Source organism: Juglans regia, chromosome 5, assembly GCF_001411555.2.
Source record: "Juglans regia cultivar Chandler chromosome 5, Walnut 2.0, whole genome shotgun sequence".
Lineage (NCBI taxonomy): Eukaryota > Viridiplantae > Streptophyta > Magnoliopsida > Fagales > Juglandaceae > Juglans > Juglans regia.
The window spans coordinates 19,212,625-19,234,656 of NC_049905.1; the positions used below are offsets into that span (position 1 = coordinate 19,212,625).

Genomic DNA, 22,032 nt, shown 5'->3' on the forward strand with positions numbered 1-22,032 from the left:
AATGTCAAAACCAGACTCACTCTATTTAATACTACATATAAAGCTTTCAAGCAATGTGAAGTTGATATGAATATTTTAGTAATGTTATCCGATTTAATAAAAAAATAATAATTAAAGAAAATATGAATAGCGAAAGTTTGTTAATTAATTTAGCGGGAGAAAGAAGCAAAAATGAGGAAGAAAGGACAGAGGAAGAAGACATGCATGGGACCGCCAAGAAGTTTCAAGTTTAAAGCGTACGCATGGGTCGTGACAACACACTGGTAATCCCAATTCAACTCTGTCTCTCTCACCTCACCACCCAATCTCAACCATACCCTTAACCATAAACAAAAGCGTCACCATTATCATATGTATTTTTTATACGAAGATTTCTTCATAGATTATAGGGCCTCTCTCTCTCTCTCTCTCCCTTGCTTTTTCAAAAAGCAACAATCCAACACCCCTCTCTTTCTACCTTTCTTTGTTTGCATATTCTCTTCCTACAGTCTTTCTCTCTCTCTCTCTCCGTCATCATGCCTAGTGGATGATCGAGTTGAAGGGCTCTGCCGTGCATCTGATCCATCCAAGAATCTTCAATTCTAAGCTCTCCATTATTTACGTATTCCCACTTATTTTTCATCATCTGTGAGTCCAAGTCTCCCTTTTTGTCGCCATTGTTAACTTTTGTTTGCCTCTCTCTGAAATATAGTAAAACCAAAAAAGGGAATTCGAAGAACTAGGGTTTTTCATTTCCTTTGTCTTACCGCTTGTTTTGAGTCCGAAGCTGAAATGGGTAATAGGCAATTGCATTTGATATTCTTGTTCTTTGCTTGTTCTGTGTATCCGGTCTGATTTCTCCAGGCTTTGCATATTATATGGATTTTTATACTATTGCTCGAATCAGCAGTGATCGGTGTGAGTTGTCTGGTTTGTTGTGTTTTTGACAAAAAAAAAAATTTCAGGAAATGATTGAACTTCTCAACTAAGCCGTGTATGTAAAGGTTTCATCTTTTTCGAAGATCATATATTTTAGAATTCAAGAATAAAAACATTTTCGAACTGACCTCACCCTCCACGTCCAATTTTTTATTACAATAAGTTGAGCTTCCATTTTTCGCTAGAGCTCAGCTCATTGGCGAGGTTGAGAGGTCTTTTTACAGTTAGTTTGTTCTTTACTTATTTTTTCTTAGAAGCTTACTTTTGCTGGTTAACAGAGTAGTTGGTCTGTCATTATGACGAGGGTGAGCCGTGATTTTGGTGACACCATGCAAAAAGATGCCGTCCCGGCAGTATCTGCGGATGTGATGTTTAATTCTAGTCGTTTTCCAAATTACAAAATCGGAGCTAACAATCAGATTGTGGAGTCGAAGGATGACCCTAAAGTACTATCCATGAAGGAAGTTGTCGCCCGTGAGACTGCACAACTGTTGGAACAACAGAAACGCCTTTCGGTTCGTGACCTGGCAAGTAAATTTGAGAAGGGGTTGGCTGCTGCTGCTAAGTTGTCTGAAGAGGTTAAGTTTTATTTACAATTTTTATGCTCTTTTATGTTAGGAAATAATGTTCCGTTTGTGCTTATTCGTGACTTGTCAATTTTCCTAGGATTTCGTTTTTTTTTTTTAGTTTCTCAGTATGTTTTTCTTTTCTTTTTTACTTCTTTTGGCTGATCTTTAGGTCACTGAAAAAACTAAGGTCGTGGAAAGTTTGGTTCTGTTATTAAGGTTTTGGAAAATTTAATCAACTCTATTAAGATGTGCCAATTAGAGTTACTACACTCAGTTGAAAGAAGAATAAATTTTGAGTAATTCAATTTTTGAAAAATAGAAGATGCACAGATTAATCTATTGTATTTCCTATATCGTAGAGGGTTTAGACAGCTTGGAATGCTGTTGGTTTGTTTCATGTGACAATGCTTCTTTCTTATGTTGCTTTTGTATCCAATTGGGAAGAACAATAAGCAATTTTTTCTGAGAAGAATGGATGATACGGAGAGAACTTATAAGCTAGTCATTTGTGGACTACAGAATAGACTGAGGGAGGCAGCTTCATTGGAGAAACACGTTCTTCTGAAGAAGCTTAGAGATGCACTGGAATCCCTAAAGGGGCGTGTGGCTGGTAGAAACAAGGACGATGTAGAGGAAGCTATCTCTATGGTTAGTTCCTATAATATGCTCCTTTTATTTGAGTTATTGTTTTCCCTTTCAGCATTCCTATTCCTTAAATCTAACACTTTTAGTCGGTTACTGAACTTGAAATATAACTAAAATTAAAATGCAGTATTAAGACATATGCGAGAAGACAGCTCATCATTTTGTTTTGAGTTCCTTATTAAAGTAATTTTATAAATGTAACAGTACAATCATGAAATGAACCATAATGTTTTTTTTATCCTTTTTCATTATTCATTATTATATAAGATGTGTATGGCCGTTTTTTGCTCTTTTGAGGAGAATATATTTTTTTTTTTATACGTAAAAGATAAATTATATTAATAAGAATGAAAAAGGCCTAAGCCATGTACACAGGAAGTATACCAAATAACACCTAAATACATTCTAAGAGCGATGAACTAAAGACAAGAAGTCATGAATATTTTCCCCAACTAACACAATAGAAGAAAACCAAAGCAATAAGGTATTTAGAAAGAAATTCTTCAGCTCCACCACTGTACGTTCCTTGTCTTCAAAACAGCGCGCATTCCTTTCCCTCCAAATGCACCACATGATACACAACAGAATCATCTTCCATACTGCTACCACTTGACGACAGCCCTATTTAATCTTTTGTGTTCTAATATGTTAGAAACTGCAGCTGCAGAATGTTTTACCTTTTGCTTCTTGCTTGAGAAATTCAATTGTTGTTTATGCTCTTGGCTTTGGAAATCTAGTTGCTAATTGTTCTCGGCCCGGTTCCATAAGCATATTTCTGTCTTAGTGTCAGCTATATGTACTTGTGGTAGAGTATATATTGTTTATAATATTTCCATATAATAGAAAGCTGGGGTTTTCCTTGAATTGCAGCTTTTATTTCTCCCCTATAATGGATCTTTTGGTTGGTTAGGATTTTTGTTCGTATTAACTCCTTTTTGGTTAAGTATTAATTCTATGCCCAATTCTATTTCCAAGTGAAGCAAATAATGGCTGCCAAACTGTTGTCACTTTGTGTAGGTGGAAGCTTTAGCAGTTCAGCTGACTCAAAGAGAAGGGGAGTTGCTACAAGAAAAGGCAGAAGTGAAGAAACTAGCAAATTTTCTTAAGCAGGTGACATGAACTTCTTTGAAGTTGGGTGAGACAACTTTTGACAGCATCGTGATTTTCATTAGAAAACTGTTTTGAACTGATACAACTCCAATGCATCGTAATGACTAAAAGAATTAAAAATTCATTGCATTAATGCTTGTGTGTAGCTATTAAAAAATTATTTTTTTATAGGTTGAGAATATGCTATTTTTATAAAAATATGCTGAACTGATTTAGATGATGTTTTGGTGGCTATTATCAAATATCATACCCCTTGGAAGTTCTATCATTGGGACTGGGCCATCCACTTGATAGGTAGTGATTTCTCCAATCATCTTAGATTTAGTAAGGCTTTTGATGTTTTAAGTTTGGACAAAGGAAAGATGGGAAGCTGTTTCTTTACCCAGTTAAATAAGTTTGATTCTAGAAGTCCCAATATATCTTTGTTGTCACCTTAGCTAATAGGAAGCAATACCTTACAGTACCTGATACGACAGTTCTGTCAAGAATGTGTTCTCGTAGCAGATCCTAATATGTAATAACTTGCAACTGCTATGCTCTCGCACTATATCTCTCTCTAGATCATCTTGTTCCTTAAATGTTTCACCTCTTTATTACTCAATCCATCCCTTTATCTACTCCAGATTTCCTTTTATAGGCGCTCAAGATATTTGCCCATGGTCAAAAGTAACGCATAACATTCCTGTTTACTTTGTTTCGCAATGTTTACCAATACATTATTTTGTGAGACATGAATCTTTTGCAATTTTTAATGTAAAGTTAACGACAAGACTGCATTATAGATCTGAAAAATAGGTGAGAAAGCTTAGTTCTCTACCCGATTTATGTTATTTTCCTTCTTCATGTTCCACACATTTCTTGCCTCAAAATCAAGTACTTAGTACAGGAGGGGGTGGAAAGCTATGCCCTACCTCATGGCACCTCTGGAAACCCTTTTTTATTTGAAAACTTTTCCCCAGCTTGCTCTGGTCGTGTGTTCCTTAAGATACCACACAGAACCTGCTCTAGAAACTCTCTCTCTCTCTCTCTCACTGTTTTTGATTGTGTTTGTTTTTTGTTTTAGGCTTCAGAAGATGCTAAAAAATTGGTTGATGAGGAGAGAGCTTTTGCTCGTGCTGAAATTGAAACTGCCAGAGCAACAGTACAGAGAGTAGAAGAGGCTCTTCAGGAGCAAGAACGTTTGTCTCGGGCTTCTGGAAAGCAGGTATGTGTTCTTCATATAATTTCAAGAGTGCTTTGCCGCTGCAGCCCTAATGTAGTATTTGAGTTGGGCTTTGTTAATTTGAAAAGACTGGAATCTGTCCTGTTCTGCATAGCTAATATTCATGCTTGTCTGTTATTAATCTTTTTGCGTCTATACATTCATATGTTCATGCTCGTCCTTTATTGCTTAATGTAAGTCTATTCTTACTGGATTGGTGACTTTAATGGTTTGAGGGTGGATATTCCTAGGTAGTTGCATCGTGGTTTATGTTCTCTTTAGTGGTGCCTCGTGTTTGAAACTTGGCAGCGTAGTGATTGGAGCATCACTGATATGGCGTACCTACTTTATTATCTATTTTTTTTAAATAATGATATTCATACAACTATTTTACACCCATTAAAGAACCAACCAAAATGATAGTGCCACTTCATCAAAAGTATGAAGTTTTTTTTTTTATTTGAATCTCAAATTTTACATAACTGCCCTTTATTTAAAACAGAGTTGTTAAAAGAGTTGTATATGAGGTCGTGCCTGTATGATTACTCTTTTCTCTCTTGAACACATACTTTTTTATTTGGGACTTTTAGGATTTGGAAGAATTGATGAAGGAAGTTCAAGTGGCTAGACGAATTATAATGCTGCATCAGCCAAGCAAGGTGTACACTGGATCTCTGGTCTTAATTATACGCTTATCTTGTAATAAAAAATTTGCTAAGATTTATTTCCTTTGTGCATGTGTGAACATGTGTGCTGTCGAAGTTTTGTGAAGTTTTCGTTTTTTTTTTGCTGTAACATGATCATATGTGGAGTTCTACATTGTTTCCTTTGTTTTTTTTTTTTTTTCTTTTTGGAAAATGATCAGAGCATACCCTAGGTAATCTTCTTTGGGTTACATCTGGAAAATATAACTCCCATTCTGGAGTTCGCAAAAATCTATCAATCCTCGATCAAGATGGGAGTTCACAGTTGTTGGACCAAGAATACGTACCTCCTGTTAATGGAATTTCCATAACCGCCTGTTTTGAAATGAAATCAGAAGACTCCCTCATAGCTGGCATGATATGGGACGTACACGATCTTTCGCTTGGGAAATGAGATACATTGAAGTCACCCCTATACAACTTGGTAACTCCCACCAACTAAGAAGACCCGCCAATTCCTCCCATAATGACCTTCTTTCCGAATCACTATTAGGGCTGTAGACTCCTGCGAAGGCCCATTGGAAACCGTCTTCTACACACAAAGGAGCAAGCCACAGTGAAATCACCCACACATTCCTCCAACCTTTCCACCACCCTTTTATCAAACATAATTAGAACACCACCGGATGCTCCTTTAACAATGGACATAATTATCTGACAGTTTCCATCATGGGTCAAGTCTCTGAGGTATACGTCTGTACACGGTTTATGCCTATGGCTTTCATCCATAAAACTCTTGATTACTTATAAAAAACAAGAAAGTTTCTGAGGTTGGAATGACTCTCTAGGGTGGATCTAGGGTGGATGGAACTTCAAGTACTATAGCTGTGAGATTATTGATTTGGATTTTAGCTATGGGGATTTCTTGTTTCCCTTTTAAAAAAAATTTCAAAACTCAGAAAGAGTTTTTGCCTATTGATATGGTGAGTTGCTTCAATGCTCAAAACATTACAAACTGAATTGCTATTTTATTCTTGTTATTGATAGAGAAAACTTATGAAGTGTGTTCGAGCTTGCATCAATAAAACTCTTGCTTACTGCTCAAAAAAAAAAAAAAAACAAAGTGTGTTCGAGCTTGTTCAAGCTTGCTTCACACTAAAAAATTGGAACCATGGTTGGAAAAATGTAATAGGTTAAATTACACTAGAGACAGCAACTCGACCTTTCTTCCATGGTTGCATCATGACCAACATGACACAGAGAAATTAAGGAAGTTGGTGAGTTTGCATGGGATGAGAGTGCTTATGATTTTTTTAAGTAAAATAAAGTTTATTGAATCAAGTAAATTGTCATAGCCCAACACAAGAAGTATACAAAAGAGAACACCTAGTTACAAGTTAGGAACTTATGACTTGTTCATAGATGCCACACTTCAATTTTAGAAGTAGATCACTTAGAAATGGTAAAGCTGGCTGCTAGATGAGATTGTCCAGACATCGAGTGTTTCCACGTTTTCGTTATCTTTTTCTTTTTCTATTTAGTTATTTTATTTCTAGTGTATCCAGGTATTCTTTGAGCTTTGTACTTGAAAGATGGCTCATCCTCCTTTTTATTAGGAAAACCCGGTATCCTCCAGCCATGTGCTGAAGTAGAATATCATCGCTATTGTTTTTACATTCCGTACATACATGATCTCTTTTGATCTAAAAAATATTTACTGTATGTTCTTTTCTTAATGATGAGTAAATAAAGCATTAATTTCTAGGTTATGGATATGGAACATGAGCTTCGAGCATTAAGAGCACAGCTTGCAGAGAAGTCTAAGCATTCTCTTCTGCTTCAGAAAGAGGTTTGTTTATTATTTTGCACTAGTTTTACTTGTCAAAAGATATTTTGCTCTATTTTTGTAGGTTTCGTAAAATTTGATGAGGTTTGAAGTGTTCTTGGCTTAATATATGTTAACATATGCTTAGTTTACAGGTGCCACATTTTTTTCCCTGCATTAGCTTAATGTGAATAAATTGGTATGGTACATCATAGGTTCTGTAGGGGTCCAAGGGAGCCAAGTGCATGAATCTTTGGAGGTCATGATATGATTCTAAAGTTAGTTCATCGAGGTTGGTTCATATGGATGTCCTAGGGTGTGGATTCTTAACTTAAAAGCTTGAACAATTAATGTATACATGTTTTTTAGGCAAAGAGTTGCAATAATTGTTAATAGGAGCTGGAATTTGTCCTATTGGAAGATTGTGGTGACATGATTGTTTTTCTCGTGCCCTGGATGTCATTTTAGTGTTCTTGCTGTCCATCATCAATTATTTTGTTTGTTCCTTATCTTGCCTTATTTATATTGGAAATGAGGAACATATGGCGTGAATTAGCTGATCTGACGAAACACATCATATTCTCCTTGCCCCCCCCTTCATCCTCCTCCCCTTCTCTCTTTCTCATGAACCATATACATGAAATAGGAATGACAGAATTCTTGTGTTAAAGGCTTTATTGAGAAAAAAAGTGACTTGTGTACTCATTAGAGATGGGCCAAACCTAGTATTAAATACCCCTTCAGAATCTAACTATGTCTTAGTCCCTTCTATCTTATTACTGAACTCACTGAATTATTCAGCTGAATTTTCATAACTAAACAGAAATATTTAGTTGGGGTATGCTGGTACATGATTTTACCATGGATTTGTTTATCTTTGCGGTGTGTGTAGTTGGCTTTGCTGCTGTAGCATAAATGAAATTTCCTCGCAAGGAATTTCAAGTTCCTCCATTTATTGGGTATGCTTTTAAGGTTTCCCCCATATCTTCTTCAGCTGGCAAGGAGCAAGAGGGTTGTGGAGAACGGTTCCCAGATATTTGAATTAGATGGGCATGAAGCTTTAGGTTCATACTTGAGGATTCAACCTTGCTCTGATAATGCTCCAGAACTTTTTAAATGCTCGATTCAGTGGTATCGTGTATCAGCAGAATTTGGAAAGAAGGAGCTTATATCTGGTATATGTGCAGTATTAGTTGGTGTTTTGCATTTTGTGGACTTTGGTGCCGTGATTTGAGAATAAATTACCACAATGATTGCTCTGTTGTGTTATTCCTAAATACCTTCCAAGTTTATGCCAGAGATTTATGCTTTTTCCTTAGCGGCATTTTCTCTTTTTGCAGCAAAAGTTTATGGCTGTGTCTTCGAATTGTCATTAAGAGTATATGATTGGAATGATTGTGGGAAATAGAGAATGTAGAACATATTATTCATAAGTTGTGCATTCTCATCTGTGCTCTAGCGGTCGAGGACTGAAATATTATCATGGAAGGCCCTTTGGCTCATACTCCTTTAAAAAAATGTTCACACAACTCTAAAGACTACATGAAAGAACTTACTAATATAATCTGAAAGTTATTCTGCAAATGCTAGCATATTACCTTGGTGTTAGCTATTCCCTTGTACGGGCAAAATTAAAGGAATCTTGGTTGACAAGGTTTTGTTTGTGTGCCTGGTATGCATTGTGTTGAAGACTTGAATATTAACAATTCTCCTAGATGAAAGCGAGACCATATAGATGGGTGACGGTAATGAAAAGTCACATGCTGGCATCTAATACAACAGCAAGCATGGCTGTAGTTGAGAAGTGAGATGACTGGTTGACAGACCCCTATTGAAGGCTTTGTAATGTATTTCAATGTAGCTGACACATGCAGTTGACATGTAAATAAAGTACAAAATATCAAACAGTCATGACATCCCATTGACAGTGTTTTGAATGCATTAATTTTGTAACTTCAATTCCCCCTTCTTTTTTATTTTTTTTTTAAAAAAAATGTCTCTCAAAGTGAAAGATTAAGAAGGATTTGATTAATTTAGTAGTTCAATCTCTCAAATTGCCTATCTTATTAGCACAGAATATATATGGCAGAACAAAGTTTGATGAAGCCTAATTTTGGTTTTGCATAAAAGTCTTGGTTAGCCATGCTCAGTCTTCTCTTGGTCCTTGTCTATTCTCTCCATGTGCTTCATCTAGACTTGACATAAGTTACAGTCCTGTAAATTTGTTAGTGCTTAGCTTAATGAGATTTGCTGTTCACCAATCCTGGAGAAGGAACTCATAGAGTTAGTAGGCCTAGTAAGGAGTTTTCCTTAACAGGCTAATTTCCTTGAGAGGACTCTATATAAAGAGGATATTAATACCATCCAGCATAGACAGGGAGAGTTCATTCGTCAACAGAGAGGGAAACTAAACAATGAAGCTCGGGTACAGTTCCATTGAATTCAAAATATCACTTTCCCACACTTATAAAAAAATATCACTTTCCCACTTTTAACTTTATTATGCCCACGTACATTTACCCTCAAATTTGATCCATTCAAGTTCTAGTTTTTGAATGTCATAAAGGTGGAGCTCTCTCAATTGCTTGTGCTGTCCCATTGCTTCTCAATATAGTAGCTTAAGCTTGGTAGTGAAGAAAGAGGCAAGCCCCTTATTGAAATATTGGATGAGGTGGAACGGGGCTTAAATTAACTGGAGGCAGCCTAGAAAGTTATGTCAAAATGATATAATCAGCATTTCTTCCATGTATCCTTTAGGTGCTTTTAAACTGTGGTGGAAAACTCCACATCTGGACTGCATCTGGTATTTCTTTTCTGCCCAGGCAGGGCTATTGTGACGTGTAAAATAATGCAAGTGTCAAAGTCTATGCTGCAGAGTTCATTTGTTGTAAATATTTTCCTTTTCAAATTGTTTCGTAGATAAGTAACCAATGAGCATGGAAAATGAAAAATGGTATGACTGTTTGTTAAATTGATGCATGTATCTTAATGCATTTTTATAGGCATTTTTGCTGCCACTTAAATCTCTGAATGGCCACCCTGATGTACTTCTAGTTTTTATATCCACTTGTTAATTTTTTATGAATTGTTTGCTGCCAACTGGTCATTTCTGATTCAACTTTCCCTATCTCAGGAGCTACCAAATCAGTTTATGCTCCTGAGCCTTTTGATGTTGGAAGGATCTTGCAAGCTGACATTGTTTCAGAAGGACAGCAAATCACATTGACAACTGCTGGTCCTATTGATCCAGGTCTAGTTTTGATCCTTACTCTTTAAGTGTTGTTTCTCTGATGCTTTTTATTTTTACTGGTAAGTTATACATGCACCTAGGGGGTCTTTAACTGACGATGTTATCATCTGCCATGTTCCATGAGGGGAGGAGCTACCATTAGAGTCGGTATTCATTCGTATTGTTTATCTGGGTTCAAAATATGATTTTGTAGGGTTTCCATTTAGCACCATTTATTCAATATTGTTAATATGACATCTTTGTAGTCCTCATATAATCTGCAATGAATGTATGTTTATCTATAATGTTAAAATGAAAAAAAGAAGAAAAAAGGCTGATCGATTTTCTTGAGCAGCTGCTGGTTTGGGAAGCTATGTGGAGGCACTTGTACGGAAACATGATGTTGAATTCAATGTATGTTGTCCTAATTCTATTCAGGTTTATTTTCCTGTGCATAACTAAATGTATATCAGCTTCAATATCTGGTAACTTTTTAGTATTCTTGTTATAACCGCAAGGGTTTAGTTTTAAGGGGGATCTGCATCATTTTTCTGCTCGTCTTGATGATGATACTAGGTTCACCATTCTACTTCTAGTTTGTGCGCTGCTATTTGTGTGGAGCTTAGACTAGGCTGACCACCCATTGATTTAATCATGATCTCTCAATTCTTTTTCTTTTTTTTTTTATCTGAAAACAAAATTTTATTGATCATAAGAATAGGCAAGAGCCCAAGTATATGGGACATATACAGGAGCATCACTTAATCCTGTCTAGATCAAGGCCCATGATGTATTAGACGGAGATTAATATATTCTTTGTCAAACCTTACCGATCAAAAAAAATATATATTCTTTGTCAAACCTGAGAAAATACCAGTTCTGTAAAGCTTATTGGAGGCTTTCCTCAGGGCAAAGAATGTTAAACTATTTTGGTGTTTCTGAAAAAAAAAAGGTCATATTTGACCAGGTTCTGACAATCTCTATGGTATATAAGTTGTGATGATGAATTATGCATCTTTATATTTTGTCTTTGCTGGATGCTCTTAAAAAGTTATGACTTAACGGTTTTCTAGTCAAACCATTTGAAATGAATTTGGAATAGGTATGAGTTAGTTATTTAAGCTGCAAAGAAGAGGATGGAGCTTTATTGCTTTGTTTTCCGACTCTTTGGAGAATGTTCCCTCATCTTATGACTAGAGAATGGACAAGAAAGTTGCCTTGGGGATGGCAATTAAACATATCACCCTCGTCTTAATACTTTCTCTCAATTATATGCCCTACTGATCATCATTCCATAAATTTACCTTTACCCATATATCTCTTTACCTTTACCCATATATCTCTATCTGTGAAAGGTATTTGTCACCCAGCTCCAATACTCGCAAGCACTACCTTTATTTATGGGACATTTGGAGAAGTGCAGGTTTGGAATGAAATGGGATCTTTATAACTGGTGAAAACTTGGGTATATCTAGACTTCTATATTTTCAGAATGGAGGACTTCAATCAGATGATAAGTGTATGAGTTTTCACTTAGGTACTCACACTACCTATAAAAAAAAATTAGGCACTCACAATCCTAGTAATGAATTTGAAATGGACAAAGTTATCTCAAGCAGTTCAAGAAAAACATACCAATTCCACAAAGCACAAGACACAACAAACAAGGGGAAAAATTAAAAGAAAACCAATATAAAGAGAAAACAATTGACATTTCTTCAAAATCCAACTTCAAAGCTTTCAATCTTCCAACCTTTAAAGCTTTGAACATAAAAAATAAGTATTCATAGCCATAAGGTCACAACCAACCCACTCAAGTTATCCAAAACAAGGAAAAAAAACCAACATTACAAGTTTACAACATTGTCCAAATACATCACCAACCAAATAAATCATATCCCAACATTGAAAGTGCATTCCAATTGATTCCAACAGCAGCAGCATTGGAAGCAGAGACAAGTGCACAAATTAATCATAGGTTGCGAAAGTAAAGCATGTATGAAATGAAAGAAAGTGAAAACAAACCAACTTTCACTCGAGATGTAACATTAGTGGTTTTTCCGGAGGCATCTCTACGATAAAATGACCTTTAGTTACTTAAAAAAATTGACCTTTAGTTAATTCAATAATAACAGATAAATACAAATAAGTTTGAACTAAATTGTAAACATTTATTTGGCTGGCCTATCATGGCTTTCCACAAATTCCATTAAATCCTGAAATTTAATTTGCTTACTCCATATCTAATTTTGTATACCAATCAAAGCCCTAACAGCATTTAGAGGCGTGAACTTCTAAAGGGATCTAATACATGACCCCTAATGCTAAAGGCAAACTTGGGGTGAGCATAGGAAATCGGGATGGTCAACACATCGTGTGGTATCTCTCCAAGGATAGGATATTTGATTGAATTCATCTTCTGTCAACTTAAATGCCAAACCATACTACTGATGCTTCACATCCGTCCAAAAATTAGCTATCTCTGATTTTCACTCCAAATCATTTTCCCCTTTAAGATGTTGGATCATCAAGGTAAATTTCCTAGTGGCCGAGGCCACATATTCTTCATTAAGAAGCCCCAATGGTACCTTTATAAAATTTACTATATTGGTCATACGAATGATTCAAACTCCATAAAATTTACTATATTGGTCATATGAATCATTTAAAAGGTTTCATCTTTAACAAAACACGCACCTTCATCTTGAATTGTGGCTTAAGAACAATAGCAACATATTACATCAGATTAATCCTATACCTATCTCTCCAATACTTCTCATGCTTTTCTAAGTCATGGCCATTACGGGCAAGATATGATCAATATTATCATACATCTCATTCAAATTACTTCTAATGACGTAAAGTTGTTAGAAATATAAATTTAAAGTGACATACAATGAACCAGAAAGGTCCTCTGTGACAACATAAAAACTTTCAAAAACTTTACATATACCTAGACATTTTGGTAAGAGTAATGCTAGGTACAAGTCTCAAATAGACAAGCCCCACACAAGCTATTTGTAAAAAGGGGGGGTCTCACTAATAAATAATAGTTTTTTTTTACACTTTTTAGGTGGGGTCTACTTTTTTTACAAGGGCTTGTATGAGGCTTATCTATTTGGGGCTTGTACAAATAATTTCTCTTTGGTAATCATTATACTTGGTAGGCCCTAAAAGTCTTCTCCCATTCCTATCTTCATAACGAAAATGATAAACATATTGCATATCTTCATCCCCATTGGTTCAAGGTTCTTTGAGATTTTTCATCTGTGCTCAACATCAAGTTTATCGAGTTCCATCTACCAGGAACATCAAGACACCAACTTCTTACTCTAAATCTATTTTCCCTTCGCAATTTTTTTTTTTTTTTTATTGGCCCTGGGTATCCAAGAACAGCATCCTGACTAATCCCGGGGGTGCATAGACCCTCAACAAGGAGTTTCCTGCAAGTGTTCCTTGGGTAATTCAAGAGGAAAATCCCCCAGTCTGATGGCCTATAGAGATTGTTTGCACCCAAGAGGATTCGAACATTAGACCTTGGAGGGAGCATAGCACCAAGACCAAGGCCTTTGCAAACATCTTAAACCTGTCAAATCTCTCCAGGAAAGACTTCACATATCTCACTCAATTTCTCACCTTTGTTAAGAAGTCATGAACATAATTTAAACCATTAGACACTAGGGCTACTACCTGCAGCACGCTCATCCCCCCCCCACCACCACCACCACCACCACCACCAATGCCTAGGCGGTGTTGCTCTTTATCCACCCAACACCCCTCCCTACCTCTACCTGTTCAACGGGCAGACAGGTGGCCCAACCAAACAGCAAACTTCACAATGCTCAAGTTCAGGTAGAGATATTACAACTGAGTAGAGATCTCATTATCAAAGACCCATGGAGCATGGCTGTGGGTCTCATCTTCAGAGAGGAAGAAAGAAATAAAAAGGAGAAGTAGGAGGAGGAGAAGAAAGGAGCAGAGAAATGAAGAGGAAAGAAAAATGAGAGTGCTGTGTAATCAGTAGATTAGGGGCCTTTTTTTATGTACAAGGTATACGGGTGGGCAGGTAAAAAGGGGCAAGTGGGATACACCAGCCCGCCCGGCTCGGGGTACCCTACAGGCCGGGTGGATATGCGAATGGGCCGAGTGATGGGCCCCCGCCGCCCCATCTCCCTATCAGACACAATAGGGTGTAAACCCATAATGCAGTAAGATTTGATTTTGTTGACTTCAGTCATCTAGTTGGTTTTATAGTTTCAGACAAATCACTAGTCGTTATTTGTCTATTTTTTGACTGTTGGAGGATATTAGGGAATATCTGATTTTAATTTATTGCCTGGACATCTGGTATTTTTTTACAGTTGTTTCTCACACTTTACAGGTAGTTGTTACTCAAATGAATGGTGCAAATTACCCATCAGAATCCATTCATGTGCTTCATGTGGGAAAGATGAGGATAAAACTCTGTAAAGGAAAGACAACAATTGCTAAAGAATACTATTCCTCTGCAATGCAGGTATTGCTGATTTTAAATTTATTTTGGGTTTGAAAAGGGCCAAGAAGGGTTTGGTATTTATCTCCTGTCACTTATTCTTTAAATATGATTCCTCTGCAATGTAGAAATTGCATTTACTCATGGAAAAGGGAAAATGAGAAGGGGAGTGTTATGTGAGGGATAGAATAAAGTAGAACACAGTGAATATATAGAGATATATATTTATATATTTATTACTGGTAACTATATTGGATCATTTTGAAATATCTGTAGTAAAATATGATAAAAAGCTTCCACTTCCTCAAGGCTCCCGATGAAATACACAATGGAAAAAAAGCCAATCAAAAGCAAACTGACTATTTTGGATTGACAATTTCTAAACAACACAAAGTTTTAGCTCCATTCCTTAATTTGAGCGAGCCATCCTTGACAACCTCCAAAATTTGGAAGAATTACATCTAGCAAGGTGTCTTTTATCCTTTAGAGCTGAAGTTTTAAAATGAAAGGAAATAATATTCTTAATGCGTCTCTCTCACTCTCTCTCTAGTGTACCTACGCTTTAATTATGGTTGGTTAAAGAATTTCTCATGAACCGAGTTATATACGTGCATCTTTGGTTCCCAGCCAGTCTAACTGGAATATCCTTCATTTTGATTGTTTTCTCCTTCACTTTCCAAAATAATAATTTGTTTTCTATATTACCTCTTGCATGCGTCTTTGGTGGTTCTTATTATCTCAAGTTGTTTCCCTCACATGCTACTAATTTACCGAATTTTCTGTTATTGTGATATGTTTATCGTAGACCATTATATATTCTAGCCTTTGTTTGGCTGAAGCTTCAACGGGCTTGGGATTTTTTGTTTAGGAAGTAAAGTATTTTTCTTTCAGCCTTGGCCCCTCCTCGACTGAGTGTGGTTTACCTTGCCTGACACTGTTTTCTAATGCTTTAGCTATGCGGAGTTAGAGGGGCTGGGAATGCTGCAGCTCAGGCATTGTTTTGGCAAGCAAAGAAAGGACTTTCCTTTGTAATAGCCTTTGAATCGGAGAGACAAAGGAATGCAGCTATTCTGCTGGCTCGGAGGTTTGCTTTTGACTGTAATGTATGTTCTCTCTCTAAATTCTTTCAAGCTGTACCTCAGATTAAAACTTCTAGTTAGTAAATTCTCCTCGCTTTTCGCTATGGCTTATGTAATCGATTGCACATGCTTAAAATGCCAGATCATCCTAGCCGGACCAGATGACAGAGCTCCTTTGGGAACCTAACTGACTTCCGAGGATCACGCTTTCACTAAGTTATAATTATTTGAGTTTTTCCACATGATATCATGTATTATATGTTTGCAATAGTATAGATGGCGTTGTATAATGGTGAAATGGGTTCCATTTTTTGTTTTCTTTTGATTCTTTTGATCTTTTCTTCTCCAACAAGGCATTTTTTTTTATTTGCCGTTGTCAACAATCATTTGAAGAATGCACTGCACTGCTGCTCATTGTAAAAATCTTTTAACACATTACTTGAGGTATTGAATGATTGATATATTTGGAGACTGGTGCATGATTGTGCATGGCTGGAGTTCAGGGTGCATTGTTTTTCTATGAAGAATGATGCATAATATCAGAGTTCATTATAGCATCTTAACATTTGCTCATCATGCTACCCCATTCAAAAACATTTCAATCTTTTGTTCATTTTAGGAGTCTACTTGCCATGTTAGATATGAATAAATGCTGCAAAATGAATTGTTGGGAGCGTTGTACATGTTGAATGCACCAGGATGGAGTATTGGGCCGAGTGGGCTTGAAGACCATAGGCTTAAGCAAGACATGAGATGATTTCGAGCCTGAAGTAGATTGTTGGGTTTGGGGCTTTCTTGATAGCCCATTAGAATATAATAATAATGTTAAGCCCATTATTGTAGATCAATATGTCGGTTCTTTTGATTACTCAACAGTGATTCTAGTCTCTAGAAACAATGTTAGAGTTTGTTATGTTTGGTATTTCTTGCATCATGTATATAGGTGCCTAGCTATGTAATTGAAGACTATGAAAAATTATCAAATTACAATTTCTCTCTCTCTCTCTCTCTCCCTCTCTTTTCTTTGGAGGCACCCAATCTCGAATTGGGATTTCCTTGATTTCTCTTTCATCCCACCTTTACAGCTGAGAAGTGTGACAAGTTTGGTACCAGAGAGGTCATCTTTGTGAGGTTCTGGTGCTACCATGGTAGAAGGAACTCGCCTAAACCAACTACCGGAGGGCTTAACTCCTTCAAGCAGGCCACTGAGCCACAATTTAAATCCTTCGAGGTTGAGATGATGGCTATCAAGCGTCAGTCCAATGGAGTAGTGCACTAGCTAGCAGCTCTCACATTGGAACTACAAAAGCAAAATCAGCATAATCAATATGGGGAATCAACTTCCAAAAATAACAGAGTGATGGGGTTGAGTGAGTTGTGGAGGCTTGGGCCCGATTGGACTACCTCACTTGTTTCATATGGCTCAACGGTTTCAATATCCAAACTACCATTTTACAAGCATCTCACCCATATCTCAACTTATTCGACTATTGTACATTGATTAAACATAAAGACTCTAGGCACTAACAAGATCGACAAACCCCTGTCCGAGCTTTCTTCTTTCCTGGTAAGCCTTTCGTCCTCGTGCCAAGCTTTTCTAAAGCCTTTCCCTTCGACAAGTGTTGTTCAACCTCATTCCCCTCCCCCACTTTAGAGATGCAAACACGAACGAGGTCCCTAGCTGAACCCTTGTTTGTTGATGTTTCCCCTTTCTTCGAATTTAGTGTCCTCCATTCCCTTTAGCAACAATGCCGCCCTGCAGCCGTAATAGATGGAGACGGTGGCTTGCTGGCCGTGTGTGGAGGCTTGGGTGTGAACTCCCAATAAGTAGTGTTGCGGTTTATGGAGGGAAGTGGTGGTTGTTGGCTTCTAGGCATGGCTGCTGGTTTGGTGGTGCTATGGCTTTCCATGGGAAGGGACTGGGTTGTTGGGTAACGCCAAGTGCGACGGTTTCGGTGGTGTAGGAGAGGGCTTAGTAACATGAGGTGAATTGCAATGGTTGGGTAGCAACAGGCACGTTAGTTTGCTTTGCTTGCCTACAGACTTACAATGGTTTTTTTGTTGGTGTCGGTGGTGGTGCAAGGCAATGTGGATGCAAGAAGGCTAAACACGGTCGTGATGGAGGAGCTACGATGGAGAAGGAGGTGGCAAGAGGGAGGGTTGAGGGGATGGAGGGAGAGAAGCTGATAAGAGAAGAGAGAAGTCAGGAGAGAGAGAGAGAGAGAGAGAGAGAGAGAGAGAGAGAATTGATAGGAATTTTTGAATTACAACAAATCTAAGAAAGAAATAATTGATCACTTTTCGTCGCCTTAATTGGAAGTTAGAATTTCTTAATTTAGGTAGGACCCACTCAGTAGTTAGAATTTTGGTAACAAATAAATTAGAAAAAATAACGTAGGAAATTTTGTAATCTATAAGTGAAAATTACAATGATGTATTTATAAGAAAATTTGATATTATTGAGAACTATTGAATAATATAAATTTTGAAAAAAATAAAATCTTTAATTTTGTGATTTTAATATGTTTATGTGTATTTAATTTAAAAATTGATATTAGTTAATGGAAAATATATTTACAAATACTACTCGATCATTACAAACACTTTCTAATAATTTGTGGAACCCACAACTTTATCAAATTCTCATAAAAAGTTAAAATCATATCATCTCACTTCAACATCCAAAATCACAAATTTTTACATCTTAACTCAAAGATCTCACTATCATTCACAAATCATCTCATCACATCTCATATGACTATCAAAACGATGTTTTAAGGCTCGTTTGGATATAGAGGTGAGATGAATCTCACTACTATTCACAAATCATCTCAACTCATCTCATTTCATCTCACTATCCAAACGGGTTAGTGGATACAAGAAGCACCCATAGCTTCTTGGATCCTGCCATTTTAAAGTGGACCCAAATTTCAGTTGATACACAAGAGATAATTAAAGTAAGGGTAGCTAATGAGCAATTGGTGGAGAGTGAAGAGAAAATAAAAGACTTAAGAGTCTTGGTTCAGGGATCGGCATCACAACATAAGTGTATGTGCTAGTATTGGTAGGGTGTAACATGGTTTTAGGGGTTAATTGGCTGCAAAACCTTAGGTCTTTCATATGGAACTTTAAGGAGCTTACCGTGAAGTTTAGTTACCAGGGTAATCCAGCTGTGTTGCAAGGACTGACTTTTGCTAGACTGGTTGAAGAGGACGTCCTCAACAGATTTAACAAGCTAGAATGAAAGGGTTTTCACCTGCAATTTATTGAAACATCAAGGCACATAAGCAGCAAAAAGATAGATCCAACTATTTTGGGTTTAATAAAGCAATACATAGATATTTTTTAAGGGCCTAAGGGGATGCCCCTTTGCAGGACCCATGATCATGCTATTACATTGATGTCTGATGCTAAACCAGTGTCTATTAGGCCTTATAGATATCCTTATTTACATAAGGATGAGATTGGGAAGACAATGAAGGAATTACTAGAGACAAGGATAGACTATCGAGCTCTAAATACAGTGACTCTCAAAGAAATATACCTCATTCCCATAGTGGAAGAACTACTAGATGAACTACATGGAACCGAGTATTTTCTAAGCTGGACTTAAGGTCCAGATATCACCAAATCAGAGTAAAGCCTCAGGACATTCCTAATACCGTATTTCAAACCCATGAGGGGCACTACGAGTTTATTGTTATGCCCTTTGGGCTAACAAATGCTCCCTTTATCAAGTGGAATGGGATACTTTTCTTTGAGAGTCATTGCATAAAGGATATGGTGGAATAGCTGCTGCTTTAACTCAGCTCCTCCAGAAGGGATAATCAAGTGGAATGAGGAAGCCCAAGAAGCTTTCTAGCAACTTAAAAATGTCTTGATTGAGCCATTGTGTGGATACCATTAGATATTAACCAGAAATTCACTATTGAGTGTGATGCTTCTGGGATAGCAGTAGGAGCTATACTGATGTAGTAAGGGAGACTTATTGCTTACTACAGCCAAGTTGTGAAGGGGAGGACTCAACTTCTTTCAGCCTATGAGAATGAGTTATTTGCATTGGTTTCAATAGTGCAAAAATGGAGGTCTTACTCATTGGTAGACCCTTCACAGTAAAAACAGATCACAAAGTTTAAGGTATTTTTTGGGTCAAAGGGTGGGCACTCCCACACAACAAGAATGGGTAGCTAAACTGTTGGGGTGTGACTTTGTAATCGAATATAAGAAGGGAAAAGATAATAGGGCAGTAGATGTCTTTTCTAGACAATTTGAGGAAGGGGAGGCGGCCTTAACTACTATTTCTTTAACCACCATTACCTGGCCGAAAAGCTTAAGGATGGGTATAAAACAAACAACAAGGTGCAGGAAATAATTCAAAAGGTGGAGAATGGAGAGTTGAATTGTCCTTATGTGCTTGAGGGCATGTTGTTGTACAAGAAGAGAATTTATGTGGTTGATGACCCCCAATTCAAACAAAAGCTGTTACAACTACTACATAGCAATCCCTTAGGGGACTCTAGGTATGATATGACACTGCATAGGGTGAGGCAGGATTTCTTTTGGCCAGGGTTGAAGAGAGAGGTTGGGGATTTTATTCGAAATCGTGATACCTGTTAAAGGAACAAGGCTAACTAGGCTCTACCAAATGGCCTTTTACAACCACTATCTACACCTAACAGGCCATGGTCTCACATCACTATGGATTTTATTGAAGGGCTGCCCAAATCCAAGGAATTTGATTGTATTTAGATTGTGGTTAAGTCTTGACAGACTAACCAAGTACAGTCACTTCACTCCTCTTACACACACATACACTGCCTCTACAGTGGTCTAGCTCTTCTTCATCCAAAGTATTTTCAAACTATTCGAGATGCCCTCCTCCATCATCTCAAATAGGGATCGGTCTTGGTAGGAAATTATTCAAAAACCAATGGGCCCAACTGGCTTTTAGCACAGCCTACCACCCTCATACAGACGACTAGACAAAGGCTGCGAATAATGGAAAACTACCTTAGGTGTTTTAGTGGGGACAAACCTAAGGATTGGACTAATTGGATTTCTCTGATTGAGAGGTGGTACAACACCACCCAGCATGCAACAACCAAGATCACCCTGTTTGAGGCCTTTTATAGTTACCCACCCCCTCGGTTTATGACTTCTACACTAGGCACTCCCATCGTGGAGGTTGTGGATGCTACACTCAAAACTAGAGATGCTATTGTACAACTTATTTGACACAACTTACATCAAGCCCAAGACATGATGAAACGATATGCAGATCTGAACCATAAAGAAAGAAGCTTTGAGGTTGGGAGTTGGGTATACTTGAGATTGCAACCTTACCGGCAATCATCAGTTAGTGGGAGCCGCAATCATAAGCTGTCACCAAGGTTCTATGGACCTTTTCAGATCCTGCACAAGGTTAGGACTGTGGCCTACTGCCTACAACTACCCTCTTCAGCCCAGATCCACCCGGTATTCCATATATCTCAATTGAAGGACAAGCTCGGATGCAACGCTCATGAGCTCCCTACTCTCCCTCCAGTCAACACCATAGGGGTTTTAAAGCCCGAAGTAGAGGAGATTCTGAGCAGGAGGATGAGGAAGAAGGGCAATTGACCGTGGGTGGAACTTCTAGGGCAATGACAGAGACATAGCCTAGATGATGGCAGGGACAAAGTCTAGATAATGCCACCTGGAAAGGTTATGATGCCTTTAAAACAGCCTTCCCACACCTTATGGGTAAAATGCTTTAAAAAGAGTGTGTATTGTCACACCGTTGGCCCTTACCAGGGAAGAGGCACGGCAGTAGCAGAAGAGAGAAGGACTGACAAAGGTGAAGAGAAGGGGATTAGGGCAAACATGGGTCGAGGTTCCTTTTTGGCTATGAACCGTGGGCTGGTCCGAGTGGGCTTGAAGACCATAGGCTTAAGTAAGACAGGAGCTGATTTCGAGCCTGAAGTAGATTGTTGGGTTTAGTGCTTTTCTAATAGCTCATTAGAATATAATAATGTCAGGCACATTACTATAGATCAATATATCAGTTCTTTTGATTACTCAACAGTGGTTCTAGAAACAATGTTAGAGTTTATTACGTTTATTATTTCCTGCATCGAGTATATAGGTGCCTAGCTATGTAATTGAAGACTATTGAAAAATTATCAAATTACAATTTCTCTCTCTCTCTCTCTTTTCTCTGGAGGCACCGAACCTCCAATTGGGATTCTCTTGATTTCTCCTTAATCTCACCCTCACAGCTAAGAAGCGTGACAAAACTCAATTGAAAATGGCATCTTGAATAGTATGGTTTTACTTTAAGT

At 37.5% G+C, this 22,032-nt stretch overlaps 1 protein-coding gene across 3 annotated transcripts; it reads left to right on the forward strand.

Moving 5' to 3' along the window:
- The first annotated feature begins 302 nt into the window (after positions 1–302).
- Positions 303–16,209, forward strand: LOC109004034 (stomatal closure-related actin-binding protein 1-like). 3 transcript variants are annotated; one of them, XM_018982422.2, is made up of 13 exons: positions 303–775; positions 1,197–1,496; positions 2,007–2,135; positions 3,150–3,242; positions 4,306–4,446; positions 5,034–5,102; positions 6,853–6,936; positions 7,907–8,087; positions 10,046–10,162; positions 10,497–10,555; positions 14,523–14,657; positions 15,587–15,736; positions 15,855–16,209. In XM_018982422.2, exons 2-13 carry the CDS (start codon positions 1,215–1,217, stop codon positions 15,897–15,899), a joined length of 1,485 nt encoding a protein of 494 aa, XP_018837967.1. In that variant the 5' UTR covers positions 303–775; positions 1,197–1,214; the 3' UTR covers positions 15,900–16,209. The 3 variants fall into 3 exon arrangements, with proteins under 3 accessions (XP_018837967.1, XP_018837966.1, XP_035546076.1); XM_018982421.2 differs by having other exon boundaries at positions 303–627; XM_035690183.1 differs by lacking the exon at positions 303–775 and adding an exon at positions 785–895.
- The last annotated feature ends 5,823 nt before the right edge of the window (positions 16,210–22,032 follow it).

What these genes read in the sequence shown, in the direction of transcription:
- LOC109004034 (XM_018982422.2), top strand. Translation starts at nt 1,215, where the DNA reads ATGACGAGGGTGAGCCGTGATTTTGGTGACACCATGCAAAAAGATGCC. An exon ending in CTGCTAAGTTGTCTGAAGAG is followed by an intron (nt 1,497 to 2,006) that starts GTTAAGTTTTAT and finishes TGTGGACTACAG; the next exon opens with AATAGACTGAGGGAGGCAGC. An exon ending in CTCTTCTGCTTCAGAAAGAG is followed by an intron (nt 6,937 to 7,906) that starts GTTTGTTTATTA and finishes TATCTTCTTCAG; the next exon opens with CTGGCAAGGAGCAAGAGGGT.